Source organism: Poecile atricapillus, chromosome W (genome assembly GCF_030490865.1).
Source record: "Poecile atricapillus isolate bPoeAtr1 chromosome W, bPoeAtr1.hap1, whole genome shotgun sequence".
Taxonomy (NCBI): domain Eukaryota; kingdom Metazoa; phylum Chordata; class Aves; order Passeriformes; family Paridae; genus Poecile; species Poecile atricapillus.
This window is the reverse complement of record NC_081288.1, coordinates 1215878-1239764: the sequence shown is the minus strand read 5'-3', so window position 1 is coordinate 1239764 and position 23887 is coordinate 1215878. Positions and strand designations below refer to the sequence as shown.

The following is a 23887-nucleotide window of genomic DNA, read 5'->3' as shown; positions in this document are numbered from 1 at the left end:
CCTTCGCTCCAGGTTTTCCTGTGGATCGGCATTCCCGGGATTCTGCTCGGAGCCGCTCTCCTTCCCAAAAAAACCGCCAGGGAAAGAGAAATTCCCAAAGAAATTCCCAAAGGAATTCCCGCTCCCTTTTCCATGGATCCCGAACACCCCCTGTGCCCTTCCCGACCTTTTCCTTGCCATTCCCACCCCCTGGGATGCTCCGGGATCCCTCCCGTGCCGAAATCCAGGGATTTGGATGCAGGGAATTGCCCTGGGATTGGACGGGGTGGAATTCCTTGGGATGGAATTCCTCGGGATGGAATTCCAGCCGATCCCCAGCAGGATCCAGCCTGGATCCACCAGGAGATCGAGGGATGATCCTGGAGTTGGGATCAATCCCAAATCCCTGCGGGCCGGGGGGGGGGGGAGCGATCCCGATGGATAAAGTCTGGAATTCCGGGATGCCCCGGCCGGAATTTTGGGAATGGGGGCGGGAATTGTTCCGTGCCGCTGATTTTGTGTTTTGTTTCCCATTCCAAGCCTCCATGAGGAGAAGGAAAGGGGGTGAGTGAAAGCGAAATTCCCGGGATTCCGCCTCTTCCCGCCAAATTCCAGCGGGATCCAAAGCCGGGTGGGAGGGGGGGCGGGAATCCCGGTATCCCGAGGGTGGCTGTTCCCGGGGGAATTCCGCCGGAATTTGGGAATTCGGGATGGGCTCCGGTGTCCTGGAGCTGCTCCGGTAGGAATTGGAATGCCGGGAATTGGAATTCCGGGAATTGGAATGCCTGGAATTGGAATGCCGGGAATTGGAACTGGATTCTGCTGCATCCTTTATCCCAAAATTCCCAACCCAAAATTCCCAGGGGTGATCCCAGCTCCGGGAGTGTCCCGTGTGGAATCCTCGGGAATGGCGGTGTCTGGATTTATCCCAAAAATGCCAAAGCCTCTCCTGACAAATCCAGGGATTTATCCCGGTATTCCTGGCAAATCCTGGGATTTACCCTGATATTCCTGACAAATCCTGGGATTTATCCTGATATTCCTGGAAAATCCTGGGATTTATCCCGGTGGATCCATGCCATTGATCCCGATATTCCTGGCGGACCCATGGGGATTATCCCGATATTCCCACCCTGAGGATGTGGCGTGAGGGGCCACAGGAAAACCGGGAAGTTTTGGATGGAAAGGTTGGATCAGGGTGGGATTGGAGGTGCCTTCCCTGAAAATCCTGGGATTTTCCGATCTGGGATTTCCTGTCCTGGTGGTTCCCATTCCCACTTTTCCGCCCCCCTGGAATGTGGGATCTGCTCTTCCAGCCGGGAAGATCCATTGGGAATTTCCCTGGGAAGCAGCTGAGGGATCTTCCCAACCTTTCCCTGGATCGGGCAGATCCAGAGGATCCCACGCATCCGGAAAATCTTCCCAGGGATTCCTGGGATGGATCTTCCCGGGGGGAGGAGAAGATTCCCGGGAAAGCTCCCAGAACATTCCAGGGGCTCCAGGAGAGCCGGGATTTGGGAAAGGCCTGGAGGGACAGGACACAGGGAACGGCTCCAGATTGGGAAAGGGGAATTTGGGAATTGGGAATTCCCGGCTGGAATGGAATTCCCAGAGCAGCTGGGGCTGCCCCTGGATCCCGGGAATGTCCAAGGAAGGGTTGGAGCAGCCTGGGATGGTGGGATTGGAATGGGATGGGATTGAAGCTCCCTGGATCCCATCCCAAACCATTCCGGGATTTGGGAGGCTCCGGGTCCATCCCGAGGGATTTTTCTGGAAGTTGGGGCTGGAAAAGGGAAGGGAGACCCTTCCTGCAGTGCTGAGATTCCCAGGGAAACCCCTGGATCCCAAAATTCCTTTGGATCCAATGCCAGGCTGGGAGAGCTGGGAATGGAGGGAATTCCCTGGGAAAGGGGAGATGGGGGTGGGATTTTGGGAATTGGGAATTCCCGGCTGGAATGGAATTCCCAGAGCAGCTGGGGCTGCCCCTGGATCCTGGGAATGTCCGAGGCCAGGCTGGAGAAATCCGGGATAACGGGAAGGAGTCTCATGGAATGGGATCAGCTTTAAGTTCCTTCCCACCCAGAGCATTCCATGATTCCACAATTCCATGGAAGCACCAGCCGGGCTCCGGGAGAATCCCAGGAGCAATTCCCACCCGGACACGGCTGGAGCCGGGACGGGAATTTGGGATTCGGATCCACCTGGATCTGAGCCCCAGATTCCCATTCCCGGAATTCCAGAGGCTCCGGAGGGATCCATGGGAATGAATCCTCCTGCCCCTTCCCATATCCCTGCGATTCCCGAGGGAACGGATCCCGGTGTTCCCCAGGGATAAATGGATGGATCCCGGAGCTGGGAATTCCCTGAGCGGCTCTCCCGATATTCCCGATCTCCGTGGGCACCGGATCCCGGCCCGGACACGGAAATTTGGGATCATTCAAGGAGCCGAGTCCGTTCCGGCCGGGAATATCCCGGTTTATCCCAAATAAACTCCGGATGTGCCGGAGCCTCGTGGCTCCCACGGACATCTCCATGTCCCGGAATTCCCGGGATTTCCCACCCTCCTGGCCGGACTCGGCTGATCCCGAATACCCCAAATCCGGGAGGAATTGGGAATGTGGCGCATCCGTGGGGTGGGAACATCCTCCAAATCCATGGAAAAGCGCTGGGAGGGGAGAGGAGCGGCGGGAAGGATCCCGGGATGAGGGGTGGGGAGGGAAGGATCCCGACTGATCCCGGCTGATCCCAGCTGATCCTGGTTTTCCTTGGAGAGGAGCAGTGGGCAGGATCCCGGTTGATCCCGGCTGATCCCAGCTGATCCCGGCTGATCCTGGCTGATCCCAGTGGATCCCGGGTTTCCTTGGAGAGGAGCGGTGGGAAGGATCCCGGCTGATCCCAGCTGATCCCAGCTGATCCTGGCTGATCCCGGCTGGTCCCGGCTGATCCCAGTTTTCCTTGGAGAGGAGCGCCGGAAAGGATCCCGGGATGAGGGGTGGGAAGGGAAGGATCCCAGCTGATCCCGGCTGATCCCGGCTGATCCCAGCTGATCCTGGTTTTCCTTGGAGAGGAGCGGCAGAAAGGATCCCGGGATGAGGGGTGGGGAGGGAAGGATCCCGGCTGATCTTGGCTGATCCCAGCTGATCCCGGTTTTCCTTGGAGAGGAGTGGTGGGAAGGATCCCGGCTGATCCCAGCTGATCCCGGCTGATCCCGGTTTTCCTTGGAGAGAAGCAGCAGGAAGGATCCCGGGATGAGGGGTGGAGACGGAAGGATCCCATCTGATCCCGACTGATCCCAGCTGATCCCAGCTGATTCCAGTTTTCCTTGGAGAGAAACAGCAGGAAGGATCCCGGGATGAGAGGCAGGGAGGGAAGGATCCCGGCTGATCCTGGCTGATCCCGGTTGATCCCAGCTGATCCCGGCTGATCCTGGTTTTCCTTGGAGAGGAGCAGCGGGAAGGATCCTGGGATGAGCAGTGGGGAGGGAAGGATCCCGGCTGATCCCAGTTTTCTTTGGAGAGGAGCGGTGGGAAGGATCCCGGCTGATCCCGGCTGATCCCGGCTGATCCCGGTTGATCCCAGCTGATCCCGGCTGATCCTGGCTGATCCCGGCTGATCCCGGCTGATCCCGGCTGATCCCGGCTGTTTTTCCTTGGATTGCAGAGAAGCTGGATGAGATCCTGGCGGCGGCGGAGCCGGCGCTGCGGGCGGAGCTGGTGGAGGCCGATTCCAGAGCGGCCACGGTGAAACAGCGCCCGACGAGCCGCAGGATCACCCCGGCCGAGATCAGTGTGAGCCAGAGGGAATTCCCGGGAATTCCGTGGGAATGGGGGTGTGGAATGGGGGAATGGGATCACAGGATCACCCCGGCTGAGATCAGTGTGAGCCAGAGGGAATTCCCGGGAATTCCATGGGAATGGGGGTGTGGAATGGGGGAATGGGATCACAGGATCACCCCAGCTGAGATCAGTGTGAGCCTGGCGGGAATTCCCGGGAATTCCATGGGAATGGGGGAATGTGGAATGGGGGAATGGGATCCACAGGGTCACCCCGGCCGAGATCAGTGTGAGACTGGCAGGAATTCCCAGGAATTCCGTGGGAATGGGGGTGTGGAAGTCGGAATTCCCAGGAATGGAAGGAGAGGGCTGGGAAGGATCCGGAGGATCTCAGTGAGGAGATCAATGTGAGCCAGAGGGAATCCCACCGGGAATGGCGGCCGGGAATGAGGGAGAGGGAGGGGAGGGAATGGGGATTGGAATTCCCAGGAATGGGGAGTGGAATTCCTGGGAATGGGGAGTGGAATTCCCAGGAAAGGGGATTGGAATTCCCAGGAATGGGGAGTGGAATTCCCAGGAAAGAGGAGTGGAATTCCCGGGAATGGGGATTGGAATTCCCAGGAATGGGGAGTGGAATTCCCAGGAATGGGGAGTGGAATTCCCAGGAATGGGGAGTGGAATTCCCAGGAATGAGGAGTGGAATTCCTGGGAATGGGGAGTGGAATTCCCAGGAAAGGGGATTGGAATTCCCGGGAATGGGGAGTGGAATTCCCGGGAATGGGGAGTGGAATTCTGCCGGAAAGGAGATTGGAATTCCCGGAAATGAGGAGCGGAATTCCCGGGAATCCGCTTGGATTTCCCAGGGAAAGCTGTGGAAGAGCAGCTCTGGAGGAGCCCGGAGAGCCGGGCTGGAATTCTGCCGGAATTCTGCTGGAATTCTGCCGGAATTCTGCCGGAATTCTGCTGGAATTCTGGAATTCTGCTGGAATTCTGCCGGAATTCTGCCAGAATTCTGCCGGAATTCTCCGAGGAGGATGAAGGGGCTCGGGATTGTTCCGGGAATGCTGCAGGCGGGGAGTTGGGACGGGAATTATCCCAAAGTTTGGAATCCCACGGGGCGGAGCAGCGGGAAGCTGAAGGCCGGGCCGGGCCCATCCCGCTGGGAAGAGCTCCCGTTTTCCCGCCCCGGGAATTCCGGCCGGGAACGTCGCGGCCTCCCGGCAGCATCCGGACTGGGAATTCCCTGTTTTTCCCTTCCAGTCCCTGTTTGAGCGGCAGGGAATGGCGCATCCCGGGGTCCTGGCGGGAACGGAGAAGCCCCACGTGTCCCTCCGGAAGGGAATTCCACGGACCAAGTCTGTCGGTGAGGAAAAAACCCAGGAGAATCCCTCGGGAATGGGGAGGGAGGGTCCCCGTGGGAAGCGGATTTTGGAGTATCCCACGGAATTCCGTGGAATTGCGGCTCGGAGGGATGCCTGGTCCTGGAGGATTCCGGGAGGGAATTTTGGGAGGGAATTCCGGGAATTCCCAAACCGGCTCAGCCACAGGCGTTCCTGGTGGGAATGGCGGCTCTGGAAGCGGGAATGCCGGAGCTGGGGCTCGGGAGGAGCAGGACGAGGTCTGGAGGAGGCACCGGGATGTGCGGGATCCTTGAGCTTATCCCAAAAAATTTATGGAGTCTCCAATCCCAAAACTTCGCTGTGTTCCCGAAGATTTCTGGTGCCACCAATCCCAAAATCCATCTCTGGGAATTCCTTGAGCTTATCCCAAAAGATTTCTGGAGTCTCCAATCCCAAAACTTTACTCTATTCCCAAAGATTTTTGGTGCCACCAAATCCCAAAATCCAATCCCTGGGAATTCCTTGACTCCATTCCAGAATTTTTTTGGTTCCACCAATCCCAGAATCCATTCCTGGGAATCCTTGACTCCATTCCAGAATTTTTTTGGTTCCACCAATCCCAGAATCCATTCCTGGGAATCCTTGAGCCCATTCCAGGATTTTTTTGGTGTCACCAATCCCAAAATCCATCTCTGGAAATTCCTTGAACCAATTCCAGAAAGTTTTTGGTGCCACCAAATCCCAAAATCCAATCCCTGTGAATCCTTGAGCTTATCCCAAAAAAATTCTGGAGTTTCCAATCCCAAAACCATCTCTGGTGGATCCTTCACTCTGTTCCCAAAGATTTTTGGTTCCACCAATCCCAAAATCCATCCCTGGGAATTCCTTGGTCACATTCCAGGATTTTTTTGGTGTCACCAATCCCAAAATCCATCCCTGGGAATCCTTGACTCCATTCCAGATTTTTTTTGGTGCCACCGATCCCAAACCTGGTCCTTGGTCCTAAAAACAAAAGGAAAATCGGGAATTTCAGGGATTGTGCCGGGAATTCTGCGGGAAAGACGTTCCCAATGTCTTGGAAGAGCTGGGATGAGATGGGATCCTTGGGATGCAGAGGACGGATCCGTGTGTGGCCACGGAGAAATCCCATCCCAGCATTCCCAAACCTGCCGTGATCCAGAGGGAAACCGGGATTTTTATCCCAGGATTTTTTATCCTGGGATTTTTATCTTGGGATTTTTATGCTGGAATTTTTATCCTGGGATTTTTTTATCCTGGGATTTTTATCCTGGGATTTTTTTATCCCGGGATTTTTATCCGGGTTTATCCCATATTTCGGTCTGGGAAGTGGATCCTGCCCCGGTGCCCTTGGAATGAGGAGGATCCAGGAGATTCCCGAAGCTTTTCCGGAGTTTCTGGGTCGGAAACTTTGGGAAGAGGCTTTGGGAAAGGAGCGGCTCAAGGGCCGGTGCAGCCGGGAATGGTTTGGAAAGGGATCTGGGAATGAATCCATGGAATTCTCCAAGGGCTGGAGCCAGGCTGGGAAAACTGGGAATATTCCTCCGGAGAAGGGAAGGATCCAGGGAGAGCTTCCAGAACATTCCAGAGGCTCCAGGAGAGCCGGGATTTGGGAAAGGCCTGGAGGGACAGGACACAGGGAATGGATCCAGATTGGAAAAGGGGAATTTGGGAATTGGGAATTCCCGGCTGGAATGGAATTCCCAGAGCAGCTGGGGCTGCCCCTGGATCCCGGGAATGTCCAAGGAAAAGCTTGGAGCAGCCTGGGATGGTGGGAATTGTCCAGGGCTTGGAAGTGGATGGGCTTTGAGGTCTTTCCCAGCCAGAATTCCGGAATTCTGGAATCCTTCCCACGGAATTCCGGCAGCGCCTCGGGAAGGGCCCCAGCCTGGCCCAGGGGAGGCTGGGATGGGATTTTTGGGAATTTTTCCATGGAAAAAGCGCTCAGGCCTCGGCAGGGGAGGTTTGGAGGAATCCAAGGAATTCCTGGAATTCCACTCAGGGCTGGGATTGGGCTCAGCTTGGACTCAGCGGTCTTGGAATTCTTTCCCACCCACAATAATTTGGGAATTCTGTGCTCGTACCCCCACGGGAATTCCCAGCTCATCCCGGTTATCCCTGAGCTTCCCAGCAATTCCCAACCAAAACCCCCCCGGGGGGGAAAACAAACAAACAAAAAAAAAATGGGATAAAAACCATTCCTCAAATCTCCATCAGGAGATTCCCGGGAAAAAAAAAAAAAAAAAAAAATCCAGGGAAAAAAAAAAAATCCCATTCCAGGATCCATGGAAAGGAGGGGACCCAACCCCCGAAGCCGCAGGAGCTGCGGGATGGAACCCGTGGAATTCCAGGAAAACGGGGATGGGAAAAGAGGCGGAGAGGGAGGGACGGGGCTGGAATTAGAAATCCTTGGGATGACATTCCACGCCCACGGCCGGGAGCTGCGCATCCCAAAAATCCCCGCACGGGCCGGGAAGGAGATGGAAAAAGCAGGAAAAAGCTGGGATGGGGAATTTTTGGGAATTTTGGGGGTTTTTTTAGGGAAGAAACGCTCGCAGATGGGGTTGGAGGATTTTGGCAGCGCTGTGGGTTCCCCGGGGAGGAAAAATCAGGAAGATTCCGGTTGGGGAGGGGAAAATTCCTGGGATGGGGGTGGTTAACCCTTGGCTGGATGGGAAAGGAAAAGAGGGAGAAAAAAATCAGAGATTCCAGGAAAAATTCCCGGGATGGAGGTGGTTAACCCTTGGCTGGCAGGGAAAAAAAAAGAGGGAGGAAAAAATCAAAGATTCCAGGAAAAATTCCCAGAAAAGTGTGGTTAACCCCCTGCTGGCTGGGAAAAAAAAAGAGGGAGAAAAGATCAAAAAGATTCCAGGAAAAATTCCCGGGATGGAGGTGGTTAACCCTTGGCTCTCTGGAAAAAAAAGATTGGGATTAAAAATCAAAGATTCGAGGAAAAATTCCCGGGATGGAGGTGGTTAACCCTTGGCTGGCTGGGAAAGAAAAAGAGGGAGAAAAAAATCAGAAATTCCAGGAAAAAATTCCCAGAAAAAGGTGGTTAACTCTTGGTTGGCTGGGGAAAAAAAAGAGGGAGAAAAGATCAAAGATTCCGGGAAAAATTCCCAGAAACGTGTGGTTAACCCTTGGCTGACTGGGAAAAAAGTGGGAGAAAAAAATCAGAGATTCCAGGAAAAATTCCCAGAAAAGTGTGGTTAACCCTTAGCTGACCGGGGAAAAAAAGTGGGAGAAAAACCTCAAAGATTCCAAAAAAAATTCCCGGGAAAAGGTGGTTAACCCTTGGCTGACTGGGAAAAAAAAGAGGGAGAAAAGAGCAAAGATTCCAGGAAAAATTCCCAGGAAAGTGTGGTTAACCCTTGGCTGACTGGAAAAAAGATTTGGATTAAAAATCAAAGATCCCAGGAAAAATTCCCGGGATGGAGGTGGTTAACTCTTGGCGGACTGGGAAAAAAAAGAGGGAGAAAAAAATCAGAAATTCCAGGAAAAATTCCCAGAAAAGTGTGGTTAACCCTTGGCTAGCTGGGAAAGAAAAAGAGGGAGAAAAGATCAAAGATTCTGGGAAAAATTCCCGGGATGGAGATGGTTAACCCTTGACTGACTGGGAAAAAAAAGAATGGGATTAAAAATGAAAGATTCCAGGAAAAATTCCCGGGATGGAGGTGGTTAACTCTTGGCTGACTGGGAAAAAAAAGTGGGAGAAAAACCTCAAAGATTCCAGGAAAAATTCCCGGGAAAAGGTGATTAACCCTTGACTGACTGGGGAAAAAAAAGTGGGAGAAAAGGTGAAAAATATTCCAGGAAAAATTCCCGGAAAAAGGCGGTTAACACTTGGCTGACTGGGAAAAAAAGATTGGGATTAAAAATCAAAGATTCGAGGAAAAATTCCCGGGATGGAGGTGGTTAACCCTTGGCTGGCTGGGAAAAAAAAAGTGGGAGAAAAAAATCAGAAATTCCAGGAAAAAATTCCCAGAAAAGTGTGGTTAACCCTTGGCTGGCTGGGAAAGAAAAAGAGGGAGAAAAGATCAAAGATTCTGGGAAAAATTCCCGGGATGGAGATGGTTAACCCTTGACTGACTGGGGGGAAAAAAATGGGAGAAAAGACCAAAAAGATTCCAGGAAAAATTCCCAGAAAAATGTGGTTAACCCTTGGCTGACTGGGAAAGAAAAAGAGGGAGAAAAGAAACAGAAATTCCAGGAAAAATTCCCAGAAAAGTGTGGTTAACCCTTGCCTGGCTGGGGAAAAAAAGAGGGAGAAAAGAGCAAAGATTCCAGGAAAAATTCCCGGGATGGAGATGGTTAACCCTTGACTGACTGGGGGGAAAAAAATGGGAGAAAAGATCAAAAAGATTCCAGGAAAAATTCCCAGAAAAATGTGGTTAACCCTTGGCTGACTGGGAAAGAAAAAGAGGGAGACAAAAATCAGAAATTCCAGGAAAAATTCCCAGAAAAGTGTGGTTAACTCATGGCTGGCTGGGAAAAAAATGTGGGAGAAAAAAATTCAAAGATTCCAGGAAAAATTCCCGGGATGGAGATGGTTAACCCCCGGCTGGCTGGGAAAGAAAAAAAAGCGGGAATGGGCGGAATATTTGGAGGAAAATGGGAAGGAGTGGGGGGGGGAAGGGGAGGGAAGAAAATTCCTGTCAGACTTCCAAGATTTCTGCCGGCGCCATCTGCTCCCGGCAGCGGAGTTAAAAACGCTCCGGAGCCTGCGGAGCTGCCATGGCTCCCGGACAGAATTCCAGAGGGATGGGAGGGATTTTTTGGGAATATTGGGGGGGGGATGGGAAGCGTTCCTGGAGTTCACATCCGGGGGTGGAATCCTGGAATGGTTTAGGTGGGATCTTGGAGATTCCCTAATTCCGGCCCATTCCAAGGGCAGGGGTGCTTCCCGCTATCCCAGGGCGCTTCCAGGGGCAGCCGCAGCTTTTCTGGGAATTCCGAGCCCATCCCGGGTGCTGGAGGATGGAGATTCCCATTCCTAGACTTGGAAAATTGGAGATTCCCAACCCTGGGTTCCAGAGGATGGAGATTCCCATTCCTGGACTCGGAAAATTGGAGATTCCCAACCCTGGGTTCCAGAGGATGGGAATTCCTGTCCCTGAACACAACAGGACAGGGAATTCCCATCCCTGGCTTCCAGAGGATGGAAATTCCCATTCCTGGACACTGAAGGATGGAAATTCCCATTCCTGGACACAAAAAAAATGGAAATTCCCATTCCTGGACACAAAAAAATGGAGATTTCCATTCCTGGACACCAAAGTATGGGAATTTCCATTCCTGGACACAAAAAAAAATGGAAATTCCCATTCCTGGATACCAAAGGATGGAAATTCCCAACTCTGGACATGACAGGACCAAAATTCCCATCCCTGGATACCACCGGACAAAGATTCCCATCCCTGGCTTCCAGAGGCTGGAAATTCCCATCCCTGGACACACAAAAAAATGGAAATTCCCAACCCTGGACACCAAAGGATGGGAATTCCCAACCCTGGACACCAAAGAATGGGAATTCCCATTCCTGGACACACAAAAAAATGGAAATTCCCATTCCTGGACACCAAAGGATGGAAATTCCCAACCCTGGACACAAAAAAATGGAGATTCCGATTCCTGGACACCAAAGGATGGAAATTCCCAACCCTGGGCTCCAGAGGCTGGAAATTCCAAACCCTGGATACCAAAGGATGGAAATTCCCAACCCTGGCCTCCACAGGATGGAGATTCCCATTCCTGGACACAAAAAAATGGAAATTCCCATCCCTGGATAGCAAAGAATGGAAATTCCCATTCCTGACCTCCTCAGGATGCAAATTCCCATCCCTGGACACAAAAGAAAATGGAAATTCCCATTCCTGGATACCAAAGAACGGGAATTCCCATCCCTGGGCTCCAGAGGCTGGAAATTCCAAACCCTGGATACCAAAAAATGGAGATTCCCATTCCTGGACACAAAAAAAAGATGGAAATTTCCATCCCTGGGCTCCAGAGGCTGGAAATTCCCAACCCTGGACACCAAAGGATGGAAATTCCCATCCCTGGATACCACTGGACAAAGATTCCCATCCTTGGCTTCGAGAGGTTGGAAATTCCCATTCCTGGACACAAAAAAATGGAAATTCCCAACCCTGGACACCAAAGGATAGAAATTCCCAACCCTGGATACCAAAAAATGGAGATTCCCAACCCTGGACACACAAAAAAATGGAAATTCCCATTCCTGGACACCAAAGGATGGAAATTCCCATTCCCAACCTCCACAGGATGGAAATCCCCTCCCCCTTCCCCCTCCCGAATTTTCACCCTCCCGCTCCAGGTTTGGTTTTTTTTTTTTGGGATTATTCCCTCATCCCAACCCCGGGGAGCAGCGCCGGGGTCGTTTTCCATCCCTCAGGAATGCGCGGAATGCGGTTTTCCAGGGATTTGGGCTGTTATGGCAACGCCCCGGGGAGCTTTTCACAGAGCTTTGTGTTTTCCTTGGAGATGAATTCCATGGAGCGCCAGGAATGGCTCCGGGGGTTGCCAGGCTACGCCGGGAGCGTCATTCCCATTCCCAGGGAAGTCGTTCCGGATGTTGGGAGTCGATCCTTGCCGGTCCTTCCCGGTTTTTCCATTGGGATTCCGGCTCTTTATTCCCAAGATCCGGGATTTGATCCCAGTTTGGTGTCCCGGTGTTCCGGGTGAGGTTTGAGGGGAGCGGAGAGCCGGAATTCCAAGGAAAACAGCAAAGGGATGGTTTGGTGATTTGGGGTTGGAAATTCCTGGGAATGGGAGGACATTTGGGACTTTTTCCAGGAGAATAATCCCACTTCTCCCGTCCTTCCCAAGAGGCTGGAGCAGCTCCCAGAATTCCGGATTTTTCCGGGAAGTGGAAGGTTTGGATTCCCTGGGCTTTCCCGGGACACAGGGAACAGGGATTGAGATCCAGGGGTGAATCCTGGAATCCCAGAATGGTTTGGGGACCTTCATCCCATCCCATTCCCACCTCTTCCATGGGCACATTCCTCCATCCCAGATTTCTCCAGCCTGGCCTCGGGACACTTCCCGGGATCCAGCCACGACTTCTCCGGGAATTCTATCCCAGAGACGGATTTTCTGGATCTGCTCCTTTTTAGGGATCTTTGAGGATCCTTTCCGGACATTTTTGGAGGCCAAATTCCCTTGGGAATTCCAGGAGCATCTCCAGGCTCCAGCTGCTGCCGGGATGGAGCCCAATCCCAAAATTCCACACCGGATCCAGCCCCCAGCATTCCATGGAAAACAAAGCTCGGCTCTGGAGCATCCGTGCTGGGAATAAGCAGATCCCGCTTTTCCAGGCTGGGAAGCAGCTGGAAAACCGGGATAATTCCATGGGAATGATCCCATGGATGAGGCTCAGCTGCTCCAGGCCTGGAATGCTGGGTGGGAATGGGCACGGAATTCCTGGGATGTGGTTTTCCCTAGTGTCCCTCCCACCTGGCAGTTCCTGGGATTTGGTTTTTCCATGGTTTTCCCTTCATGTGGCAATTCCTTGGATTTGGTTTTTCCATGCTTTTCCCTACTTCTGGCAATTCCCAGGATTTGGTTTTCCATAGCATTCCCTGCCCTTGGCAATTCCTTGGATTTGGATATTTGGCAATTCCTTGGATTTGGTTTTTCCATGGTTTTCCCTACTTCTGGCAATTCCCAGGATTTGGGTTTTCCATGCTTTTCCCTATGTTTGGCAATTCCTTGGATTTGGTTTTTCCATAGTTTTCCCTACGTTTGGCAATTCCTGGGATGTGGTTTTTCCATGGTGTTCCCTTCATGCAGCAATTCCTTGGATTTGGTTTTTCCATGGTTTTCCCTACGTTTGGCAATTCCCAGGATTTGGTTTTTCCATAGTTTTCCCTACGTTTGGCAATTCCCGGGATGTGGTTTTTCCATGGTTTTCCCTCCCTCATTTAGGGAAAAATGGAAGAGAAGATCCTCCAAAAAATTCCAAGGATGGGATCCAAGGACTGGATCCAGGGACTGGATCCAAGGACTGGATCCATGGAATGAATCCAAGGACAGGATCCAAGGATGGGATCCAAGGACTGGATCCATGGGCGGGATCCAAGGATGGGATCCAAGGATGGGATCCAAGGACTGGATCCATGGGCAGGATCCAAGGATGGGATCCAAGGACTGGATCCATGGACAGGATCCATGGACTGGATCCAAGGACAGGATCCAGGGACAGGATCCAAGGATGGGATCCAAGGACAGGATCCATGGATGGGATCCAAGGACTGGATCCATGGACGGGATCCAAGGACAGGATCCAGGGGCAGGATCCAAGGACAGGATCCAAGGACTGGATCCATGGACTGGATATCCCAATGTCACCCCGATCCGGCAGCCACACCCAGAGAATTCCAGAGGGAAGATCCCCCTTTCCCACTGGATTTCCTGCCCCAGCTCATCCGGACACCGCATTCCCAGGACGAGCTTTCCCATTCCGTGTCCTGGGACATTCCAGGCCCAGGGACGGAGCTTGGAGCTTCCCAAATATCCCAGTGTCACCTCCCGGCCATTCCCAGAAATCTCCAGAAAGGCAGGAACGGGGTGGGGGGGGGAGGTTTTTTTGGGATCTTCCTGCTGCTCCCGGAATATTCCACAGCTCCATCTAGCGCAGGATCCCACATTCCCAAGGGGAAAAAAAAAAGGGCAAGGATGGGATCATCCTCCCAAATTCCCCCTGCTGGCCTCGGCTCCCGGGATTTCAAAAAGAAACAAAAAAAAAACCTTGGAAAAGGCCCATTTTTCCAGGGCTTTGTCCAGGCTCCCTTTCAACCTATTCCATGCTGCCGGTTCTTTATTCCCACGGCACATCCCAGATTCCCAAAAATAGCCCAGTTTCCAGCACGACCAACAGCATGGGATGGAATTTCAGAGCCAAATTCCTCCCTTTTGTCCCCATTGGATTCCGCCTCGGGTGGAATCGCTGACGGATTCCGGGCGGAGCTGCCGGAGCCTCTCGGTGCCGCTGGAAGAGCGTTTTCCCTAAAGGGGAAAAAAAAATCTCCGGAGGCCAAAAATAAAATTAAAATAAAATTTAAAAAAAAAATAAATCCCAAATCCTCTCCGGAGAGATTTGAAAGCTTGGGAAGAGCGGAGCGGGGATTGGGAAGGAGGATTTTTCCCAAAGGAGGGGTGAGCACGGCGGATCCGGGCTCGGGAATGAGCTGGGAACGGAGGGAGGGAATCGCGGCGCGGTCGGATTTTAGGATGGTGGAACATCTCGGGTTGGGAAGGCCCTGAGTTCATCCCAATCCAGCCCGGATTTTTCCTGCTTTTCCATGCTAATCCTCTCCTCGGAGAATTCCCTGAAAAAGCAGGAATTCCTGCTAGACCCCGCCGGGCTCAGTCTGGCGCTCGGGAACAGATGTCAGCCCTCGGGAAAAGCGGGAAGTGTGACGGGAGCCGCGCCCGTGCCGGTGGCACTCGGATGTCTGGCACGTTGGCGGCGCTTCCGTCACCGGGAAGGGGTGGAGACAATTCCCACGGGAAGCTGATCCCCGTGGGAATGTGGCTGACGTGGAATCGTGGAATGGTTGGGATTTGGGGGTGGCCTCAAAGCTCATCCCATTCCCAGCTTTTCCATGGGAAAACTTCCGCTATCCCGGGGCGCTCCAGCCTGGCCTCGGAGGCTTCCAAGGATCCAAGGGCAGCTTTTCTGGGAATTCTGGTTCTTCCAGTCTGGGAAGTTGCTCCAAGCCTTTTCCAAGAGAGGCTTGGAAAGAGGAAAAAAAATCTTGGGAATGAAGTGGGGTGGGAGGAACAACCCCAGCCGCTTCCCAGTTTTTCCAGGAATTCTCTGGGAATGTCCTCTTCACCGCTCTCCTTATTTTCCAGGTGGAGACAAGAAGCTCATCCCTGATTCCATTGTTTTCCTTCTTTTCCCAGTGGAAGACGGGAAACTTTTCCCTGTTTCCATAGTTTTCCTTGTTTTCCTTGGGAAGATGAGAAACTCATCCCTGATTCCATCCTTTTCCTTCTTTTCTATGTGGAGACAACAAATTCATCCCTGACTTCCCTTCTCTCCTCGTTTTCCAGCTGGAAACCAGGAACTCATCCCCAATTCCATCATTTTCCTTGTTTTCCTTGGGAAGACGAGAAACTCGTCCCTGATTCCATCGTTTTCCTTGGGAAGATGAGAAACTCATCCCCGATTCCATCATTTTCCTTGTTTTCCTCAGGAAGACAAGAAACTCATCCCTGATTCCATCATTTTCCTTGGGAAGACGAGAAACTCCTCCCTGACTTTGCTCTTTTCCTTGTTTTCCTCGGGAAGACAACTTTCAACTTCTCATTTTCCAGCTGGAAACCAGGAACTCATCCCTGTCTCCATTGTTTTCCTTGGGAAGACAAGAAACTCATTCCTGACTCCATCCTTTTCCTTGTTTTCCTTGGGAAGACAACTTCTCTCCTCATTTTTCAGCTGGAAACCAGGAACTCATCCTTGACTCCATAGTTTTCCTTGTTTTCCATGGAAAGACAAGAAACTCATTCCTGACTCCATCCTTTTCCTTGTTTTCCAGGTGGAATCCAGAAACTCAGCCCTGACTTTGCTCTTTTCCTTGTTTTCCTTGGGAAGACAAGATACTCATCCCTGACTCCATCGTTTTCCTCGGGAAAACAAGAAACTCATTCCCGACTCCATCCTTTTCCTCGTTTTCCTCGGGAAGAGCAGAAACTCATCCCCGCCTTTGCTCTTTCCCTTGTTTTCCAGGAGGAGACAAGGAACTCATTCCTGACTCCTCGTTTTCCAGAGACCAGAAACTCATCCCTGATTCCATCCTTTTCCTTGTTCTCCAGGTGGAATCCGGAAACTCATCCCCGCCTTTGCTCTTTCCCTTGTTTTCCAGGAGGAGACAAGGAACTCATTCCCGACTCCGCCCTTTTCCTCGTTTTCCTCGGGAAGAGCCGAAACTCCTCCCCGACTCCACCCTTTCCCTCCTTTTCCGGGTGGCCACACCCAACCCCTTCCCTGACTCCTCTTCTCCTTCTTTCCCCAGGGGAAGACGAGAAGCTGGCCGCCTCCTTGCTGGACGGGAAATTCCCGCGGAGCACTTCCATGACGGACACGGTCCGGGAAGGCCACGGCATCCCCCCTCCCCCGCAGACCGCCCCTCCCCCGCCCCCCCTCCCCCTATTATTTCGACACCGGACCCCCTCCCTCCTTCTCGCCGCCGCCGCCGCCGGGCCGGGCTTACGACACCGTCCGCTCCAGCTTCAAGCCGGGCTTGGAAGCCAAACTCCACGGGCTGCCGCACCTGGCGGCCGAGGTGTACGAGCGCGGCTCGGTGCCCTACCCCGAGCGGCAGAAGAGGGCCCGCTCCATGATCATCCTCCAGGATTCCTCCCACCTCCCCGTGGAACCCACCGAGATCCCCCGGCCCGGCCCGGCGGCGACGCCGCCGGAGAAGCTGAAGAGGAAAGGCCGGGTGATCGATAATCCCTACGCCAACATGGGCCAGTTCAACGTCAGCCTCTTCGCCCCCACCAAGCCGCAGAGGAAGAAGAGTCCCCTGGTGAAGCAGCTCCAGGTGGAGGACGCCCAGGAACGGGCGGCCTTGGCCATCACCGGCGGCTACTCCTCCCGGGAGCCGTCGCCCACGCGCCGGAGCCACCGCCTGGAATACCAGCACCACCCCGGCATCGCTCAGGTGGAAGCCGCCGGCCTCCCCTTCGCCACCGCCATCGCCGCCGGCGTCATGAAGGACCGGGACCGGCGGCTGGACGAGAGGAGGAAATCCACGGTGTTCCTGTCGGTGGGAGCCATCGAGGGGCCGGCGCCGGGCGGCGGCGGCGGAGGCGGTGGCGAGATGCCGTCGCTGCAGCAGTCGCGCTCCATCGACGAGCGGCTCCTGGGCAGCCGGGACGTCCTCCTGCCGTCGCCCGTGTCAGCTTTAAAGCCATTAATCGGCGGCTCCTCCTCGACCTTCATCCACCCCCTGACGGGAAAGCCCCTGGATCCCAACTCGCCCCTGGCGCTGGCGCTGGCCGCAAGGGAACGGGCGCTGTCCTCTCAAGTCCCGTCCCGGTCGCCCACCCCGATCCACAGCCCCGACTCGGACAGAGCCGCGCCCCTCTTTGTGGACATCCAAACCAAAGAGCCGGACAGGGTGGACTTGGAGGCCTTGGTGTCCCCCGCCTACTCCCCCGGAGGGAAGGCGGTGATGGCGACCGACGCCGGCGCTCTGACCCCCACCAAGAGCCCCTGGGGGACTCCGGCCACCCTGCGGAAGGAGCCCGAGGTGCGCGCGGAGCCGCCGGGCAAGGAGGAGAAGAAACCCGAGGACAAGAAGTCCATGATCATCAGCATCGTGGACACGTCGCAGCAGAAGACCGCCGGCCTCATCATGGTCCACGCCACCAGTAACGGTCAAGACGAGATCGGCCTGGAGATCAAAGAGGAGAGCCCGGCCGCGGCCGAGGTCTGCGCCGAGCCGGTCGAGTCGCCCAAGGCCGAGCCCCAGCCCAGCCCCGTGGGGAAGCCGCCGGTCAGCCCGGCCTCGGAGAAGGCGCTGGGCCAGGGCAGCTCGGAGGAGGAGGTGGAACCCTACACGGTGACCCTCCCTCCGGCCCAGCTGTCCTCCAGCGACGAGGAGACCCGCGAGGAGCTGGCCAAGATCGGGTTGGTGCCGCCCCCGGACGAATTCGCCAACGGGGTGCTGGTGACCGCCCCCGGCACCCCCGTGAGCCACCTGGCCGCGCCCGGCGCGCCGTCCTTGCCGGCGGCGGCAGTAGCACCTTCTCCCCCCGGCGCGACACCCTCAGGGAAGCCCTCGGACGCCCCCGCGGCCCCGGAGTCGGCGGCGGACTCGGGAGTGGAAGAGGTGGACACCAGGAGCTCCAGCGACCACCACCTGGAGACCACGAGCACCATCTCCACGGTCTCCAGCATGTCCACGCTGTCCTCGGAGAGCGGCGAGCCCACCGACACCTACACGTCCTTCGCCGACGGCCAAACTTTTCTACTCGAGAAGCCACCAGTGCCTCCAAAGCCCAAACTCAAGTCCCAGCTCAGCAAGGGGCCGGTTACTTTCAGGGACCCACTTTTGAAGCAGTCTTCGGACAGCGAGCTCATCTCCCAGCACCACGCGGCCACGCTGGCGGCCACCAGCGCGGCCCGGCCACGCTACCTCTTTCAGAGAAGGTCCAAGCTATGGGGGGACCCCATGGAGAGCAGGCCCGGCCACGGGGCCGAAGAGGACAAACCGACTGTGATCAGCGAGCTGAGCTCCCGCCTGCAGCAGCTCAACAAGGACACGCGCTCCTTGGGCGAGGAACCGGCCGGCTCCGCCCTGGATCCCGGCAAGAAGTCGCCGGTGGTGGCCGCACGGTAAGAGCCGGGCAGGGATGGGGACGGGGACACGGGTGTGGCTTTGAGGGACATCTCGGAGCTTCGGGAGCTCGGCGGAGGGGAGGGAAGGTGGGTGGGAGTGGCGGGATGGGATCTCCCGGCGCGTCGCGGTTGTGGCTGATCCCCCCGTCCCGCCTTTCCCGTCGCTCCGTGTCCTGCTCTCCCTGTGTGACACGGCTGTGGGGACAGTGGCCGTGCTGTGGGGACAGTGGCAGCGCTGTGGGGACAGTGACAGCGCTGTGGGGACAGTGACAGCGCTGTGGGGGCAGTGGCCGTGCTGTGGTGACAATGACAGCGCTGTGGTGACAATGCTGTGGTGACAGTAGCTGTGCTGTGGGGACAATGACCATGCTGTGGTGACAATGACAGCGCTGTGGTGACAATGCTGTGGTGATAGTGGCCGTGCTGTGGGGACAATGACAGCGCTGTGGGGACAGTGGTCATGCTGTGGTGACAATGATGCTGTGGTGACAATGCTGTGGTGACAATGACAGTGCTGTGGTGACAATGACAATGCCGTGGTGACAGTGATGATGTTGTGACAATGACAATGCTGTGGTGACAATGACAGTGCTGTGGTGACAATGACAATTCTGTGGGGACAGTGGCTGTGCTGTGGTGACAATGACAATGCCGTGACGATGCCGTAGTGACAATGGCAATGCCGTAGTGACAATGATGTCATGGTGACGATGATGATACCGTGGTGACAGTGACGATGTCATAATGACAATGACAATGCTGTGGGGACAATGACAGTGCTGTGGTGACAATGACAATGCCGTGGTGACAATGGCCATGCTGTGGTGACAGTGCTGTGGTGACAGTGGCTGTGCTATGGTGACAATGACAGCTCTGTGGGGACAATGACAATGTGGTGACAATGACAATGCTGTGGTGACCACGAGGATGCTGAGGTGACAGTGATGATGATGCTGTGACAATGATGATGTCATCACAATGATGATGTGGTGACAATGACAAGGCTGTGGTGACAATGATGATGCTATGGTGACAATGACAAGGCTGTGGTGACAATGATGATGTAGCGACGATGTCGTGGTGACAATGACAACGCCATGGTGACAACGACAATACCGTGGTGACAACGATGACGCCATGGTGACAATGACAACGCTGTGGTGACAATGCTGTGGTGACAATACCATAGTGACAATGACAATGCCGCAGTGACAATGACGATGCCGTGATGACAATGACACTGCTGTGATGACAACAACGATGCTGTGGTGACAATGACAGTGCTGTGGTGACAATGACAATGCCATAGTGACAGTGACGGTGCTGTAGTGACAATGACAACGCTGTGGTGACAATGCGTGGTAACAATGCTGTAGTGACAATGACAACACCGTGGTGACAATGCGTGGTAACAATGCTGTAGTGACAATGACAACGCCGTGGTGACAACGCCGTGGTGACAATGCTGTAGTGACAATGACAATGCCGTGGTGACAATGCGTGGTAACAATGCTGTAGTGACAATGACAACGCCGTGGTGACAACGCCGTGGTGACAATGACAGTGCCATAGTGACAATGACGATGCCGTGGTGACAATGACAACGCTGTGGTGAGAATGCCATAGTGACAATGACGATGCTGTGGTGACAATGACAACGCCGTGGTGACAACACCGTGGTGACAATGCTGTAGTGACAATGACAACGCTGTGGTGACAACGCTGTGGTGACAATGACAGTGCCATAGTGACAATGACGATGCTGTGGTGACAATGACAACGCTGTGGTGAGAATGCCATAGTGACAATGACGATGCTGTGGTGACAATGACAATGCCGTGGTGACAATGCTGTGGTGACAATGACAATGCCATAGTGACAATGACGATGCTGTGGTGACAACGCTGTGGTGACAATGCTGTAGTGACAATGACAATGCTGTGGTGACAATGACAGTGCCATAGTGACAATGACGATGCCGTGGTGACAATGACAACGCTGTGGTGATAATGCCATAGTGACAATGACAACACCGTGGTGACAACACCGTGGTGACAATGCTGTGGTGACAACGCTGTGGTGACAATGCCATAGTGACAATGACGATGCTGTGGTGACAGTGATGATGTTGTGACAATGACAATGCTGTGGTGACAATGACAATGCTGTGGTGACAATGACAACGCCGTGGTGACAACGCCGTGGTGACAATGACAGTGCCATAGTGACAATGACGATGCCATGGTGACAACGCCGTGGTGACAATGCCGTAGTGACAATGACGATGCTGTGGTGACAATGATGATGTTGTGACAATGACAATGCTGTGGTGACAATGACAACACCATGGTGACAATGACAACGCCATGGTGACAATATCGAGTCCTGTGTCACCCCCTCCGTGTTCACTCCGGGCCAAGCCCCTGGGATGGGATTTTCCGGGATTTTTCCATTTCTGAGGATCTCCAGGTGTTGTCCCACTCAGGGGGTGACAGAGGTGGCCCCTCCCACACCGGACGTGGTGGCACCAACCCCACCCTGGTTCTGCCACACCCACCCGACCCTAAAACCATCCCAAACCTTCCAAATCCTTAAAAACCTTGGGAATGTCAAATCCCAGCAGGAAGCGACCCCAAATTCCGAGTCTTGTGCTGCCCTTTCAGAGGCCGCCATGAGCCGGTGTCACCCGGTGTCACCCGGTGTCACCCGGTGTCACCCGTGGCTGCCGGGGCTCCACGAGGTGCCGGGATCTCCGGATCCGGGGCAGCTTTTCCCATGGGAAAAGCTTTTCCAACCAAACCATCCCGGCCACGGCTGCTCCCCGCGCCTGGCGGTGACATTTCAGGCGGTGGCCTTGGGGACAAAATGTCCTGGAGCATCCCGGGGTCCATCCCAGCAGATCCAAACTGGGAATACTGGGAGCGGATCCGGGGGTGTCATTCCCTGCGGGGCCGGGTGTCACCCGAGGTCCCCTCCCTCATCCCGAGCCGAGGGTTTTCGGGAATCCTCTGGAATCGGTGCCCGGAAATTTGGGAATTCCGGGCTTTTACGAGCCCTGCCAGGATCCCACCCTGGGAATCCTGGCTGGGAATCCTCCGGGCTCCCGGTGACATCGGAACGTCCCTTTCCACGTCCCCATCCGTGTCCATCCGATCTCCCGCTTTTCCCCCGGAGCAATTCCACCGATTTTAAGGATCATCCCTTCTCCATCCTCTCTTCCTGCAATCCCTGCAATTCTCCGGGCTCCGTGCCCTCCTCATCCAGCCCCCGTTTTCCCTATTTTCCTGTTTTCCCGCACATCCTGCCGGAATCCGGCCCTTCCAGCCATCCCACAGAGTCCCACATTCCCGGTTTTTTCCCCTTTTTGGGAATGTCACAGCCTTTCATCTCCCGAATTTTGGGATGTCGAACGCTCGAAACGCTTCCCGGGAAGTCGGCGGTGAACGGAATTTTTAATGACGGTGGCGGCTCTCCCGCAGTGTCCGAGTTCTCCTGGGTTTTTTATGGAATTGCTGTGAATTCAGGGAATAACGGGAGCAGGGTTAGGTAAGAGGGAGTGACCCAGTTTGGGATGCGTTTTCCAGGCTCTGGAATTGTCCAGAGAAGGGAAGCGTCAGCTGAATGTCCCTCAGGAGCTGCCGGGAGCCGGAGGTGGCCTGGAGTCCCACAGGGATGGGGACAGGGAGGTGACCTGGAATTCCAAATGGGGACATTGAGGTGTCCTGGAATTCCAAATGGGGACATTGAGGTGTCCTGGAATTCTGAAAGGATGGGACCCTGGAATTCCGCAGGGATGGGGATGAGGAGGTGACCCAGAGTCCCCAAAGGGGACACTGAGGTGTCCTGGAATCTGGGAATGGGGACCCTGAGGTGTCCTGGAGTCCCACAGGGATGGGACCCTGGAATTCTGCAGGGGTGGGGACACTGAGGTGACCTGGAATTCCAAATAGGGACATTGAGGTGTCCTGGAATTCTGCAGGGATGAGACCCTGGAATTCTGCAGGGATGGGGACACTGAGGTGACCTGGAATTCCAAATGGGGACATTGAGTCATCCTGGAATTCTGCAGGGGTGGGGACACTGAGGTGACCTGGAATTCCAAATGGGGACATTGAAGTGTCCTGGAATTCTGCAGGGATGGGGACAAGAAGGTGATCTGGAATTCCAGACGGGGACATTGAGGTGTCCTGGAATTCTGCAGGGGTGGGACCCTGGAATTCTGCAGGGATGGGGACAGGGAGGTGACCTGGAATTCCAAATGGGGACATTGAGGTGTCCTGGAATTCTGCAGGGATGGGGACAAGGAGGTGACCTGGAATTCCAAATGGGAACATTGAGGTGTCCTGGAATTCTGCAGGGATGGGACCCTGGAATTCCGCAGGGATGGGGACAAGGAGGTGACCTGGAATTCCAAATGGGAACATTGAGGTGTCCTGGAATTCTGCAGGGATGGGACCCTGGAATTCCGCAGGGATGGGGACAAGGAGCTGTCCTGGAATTCCAAATGGGGACATTGAAGTGTCCTGGAATTCTGCAGGGATGGGGACACTGAGGTGACCTGGAATTCCAAATGGGGACACTGAGGGGTCCTGGAATCTGGGAATGGGGACACTGAGGGGTCCTGGAGACCCACAGGGATGGGACCCTGGAATTCTGCAGGGATGGGGACAGGGAGGTGACCTGGAATTCCAAATGGGAACATTGAGGGGTCCTGGAATTCTGCAGGGATGGGGATGAGGAGGTGACCCAGAGTCCCCAGAGGGGACACCGAGGTGTCCTGGAATCTGGGAATGGGGACACTGAGGTGTCCTGGAATCTGGGAATGGGGACCCTGAGGTGTCCTGGAATCTGGGAATGGGAACCCTGAGGTGTCCCAGAATCTGGGAATGGGGACCCTGAGGTGTCCCAGAATCTGGGAATGGGGACACTGAGGTGTCCTGGAATCTGGGAATGGGGACACTGAGGTGTCCTGGAATCTGGGAATGGGGACACTGAGATGTCCCAGAATCTGGGAATGGGGACACTGAGGTGTCCTGGAATCTGGGAACGGGGACCCTGAGGTGTCCTGGAATCTGGGAATGGGGACCCTGAGGTGTCCCGGAATCTAGGAATGGGGACACTGAGGTGTCCCAGAATCTGGGAATGGGGACACTGAGGTGTCCCAGAATCTGGGAATGGGGACACTGAGGTGTCCTGGAATCTGGGAATGGGGACACTGAGGTGTCCCAGAGTCCCACAGGGATGGGAACACTGATGTTCCTGATCCCTCCCAGCCCTTCCAGCGTTTCCGGATCCGTGGGATTGGAGGATCAGCTGCCATTCGGGAATCATCCCGGAATCCCTCCCTCCCCACATTCATCCTGAATTCCCAGCAATTCCATGCGAGCTCAGGGAATTCAACGCTC

General features: G+C 54.6%; 3 protein-coding genes across 7 annotated transcripts in view; 2 read left to right on the top strand and 1 right to left on the bottom strand.

Moving 5' to 3' along the window:
- The window catches only part of LOC131591351 (SH3 and multiple ankyrin repeat domains protein 3-like), a 161916-nt gene that overhangs the window by 137348 nt on the left and 681 nt on the right, over positions 1 to 23887 (top strand). Inside the window, 5 exon segments of the mRNA XM_058861926.1 lie at positions 520 to 543; positions 3640 to 3767; positions 5013 to 5115; positions 16150 to 16271; positions 16273 to 18479. Of these exon segments, the coding sequence (XP_058717909.1) occupies positions 520 to 543; positions 3640 to 3767; positions 5013 to 5115; positions 16150 to 16271; positions 16273 to 18479 (2584 nt within the window).
- LOC131591355 (uncharacterized) lies at positions 6416 to 9530 on the top strand. Of its 5 annotated transcripts, none has more exons than XM_058861935.1 (4): positions 6416 to 7842; positions 8003 to 8239; positions 8548 to 9054; positions 9373 to 9530. In XM_058861935.1, exon 1 carries the CDS (start codon positions 6596 to 6598, stop codon positions 7511 to 7513), a length of 918 nt encoding a protein of 305 aa, XP_058717918.1. In that variant the 5' UTR covers positions 6416 to 6595; the 3' UTR covers positions 7514 to 7842; positions 8003 to 8239; positions 8548 to 9054; positions 9373 to 9530. The 5 variants fall into 5 exon arrangements, with proteins under 5 accessions (XP_058717918.1, XP_058717921.1, XP_058717920.1 ...); XM_058861938.1 differs by lacking the exon at positions 9373 to 9530 and adding an exon at positions 9136 to 9166 and having other exon boundaries at positions 8003 to 8161; positions 8943 to 9054; XM_058861937.1 differs by lacking the exon at positions 9373 to 9530 and having other exon boundaries at positions 8003 to 8161; positions 8943 to 9254.
- LOC131591353 (uncharacterized) lies at positions 22111 to 23837 on the bottom strand. Its single transcript, XM_058861929.1, has 4 exons — positions 23112 to 23837; positions 22795 to 23013; positions 22729 to 22759; positions 22111 to 22235 (listed from the first exon to the last, which is right to left on the bottom strand). Exons 1-4 carry the CDS (start codon positions 23835 to 23837, stop codon positions 22111 to 22113), a joined length of 1101 nt encoding a protein of 366 aa, XP_058717912.1.

Coding starts and splice junctions, on each gene's coding strand:
- LOC131591353 (XM_058861929.1), bottom strand. CDS start 23,837: ATGTGGGGAGGGAGGGATTCCGGGATGATTCCCGAATGGCAGCTGATC. Junction 23,014..23,111: donor CCAGGGTCCCATCCCTGTGG/GTCTCCAGGACC, acceptor CCATCCCTGCAG/AATTCCAGGACACTTCAATG. Junction 22,236..22,728: donor GTCCCCATTTGGAATTCCAG/GTCACCTCCCTG, acceptor TCAGAATTCCAG/GACACCTCAATGTCCCCATT.
- LOC131591355 (XM_058861935.1), top strand. CDS start 6,596: ATGAATCCATGGAATTCTCCAAGGGCTGGAGCCAGGCTGGGAAAACTG.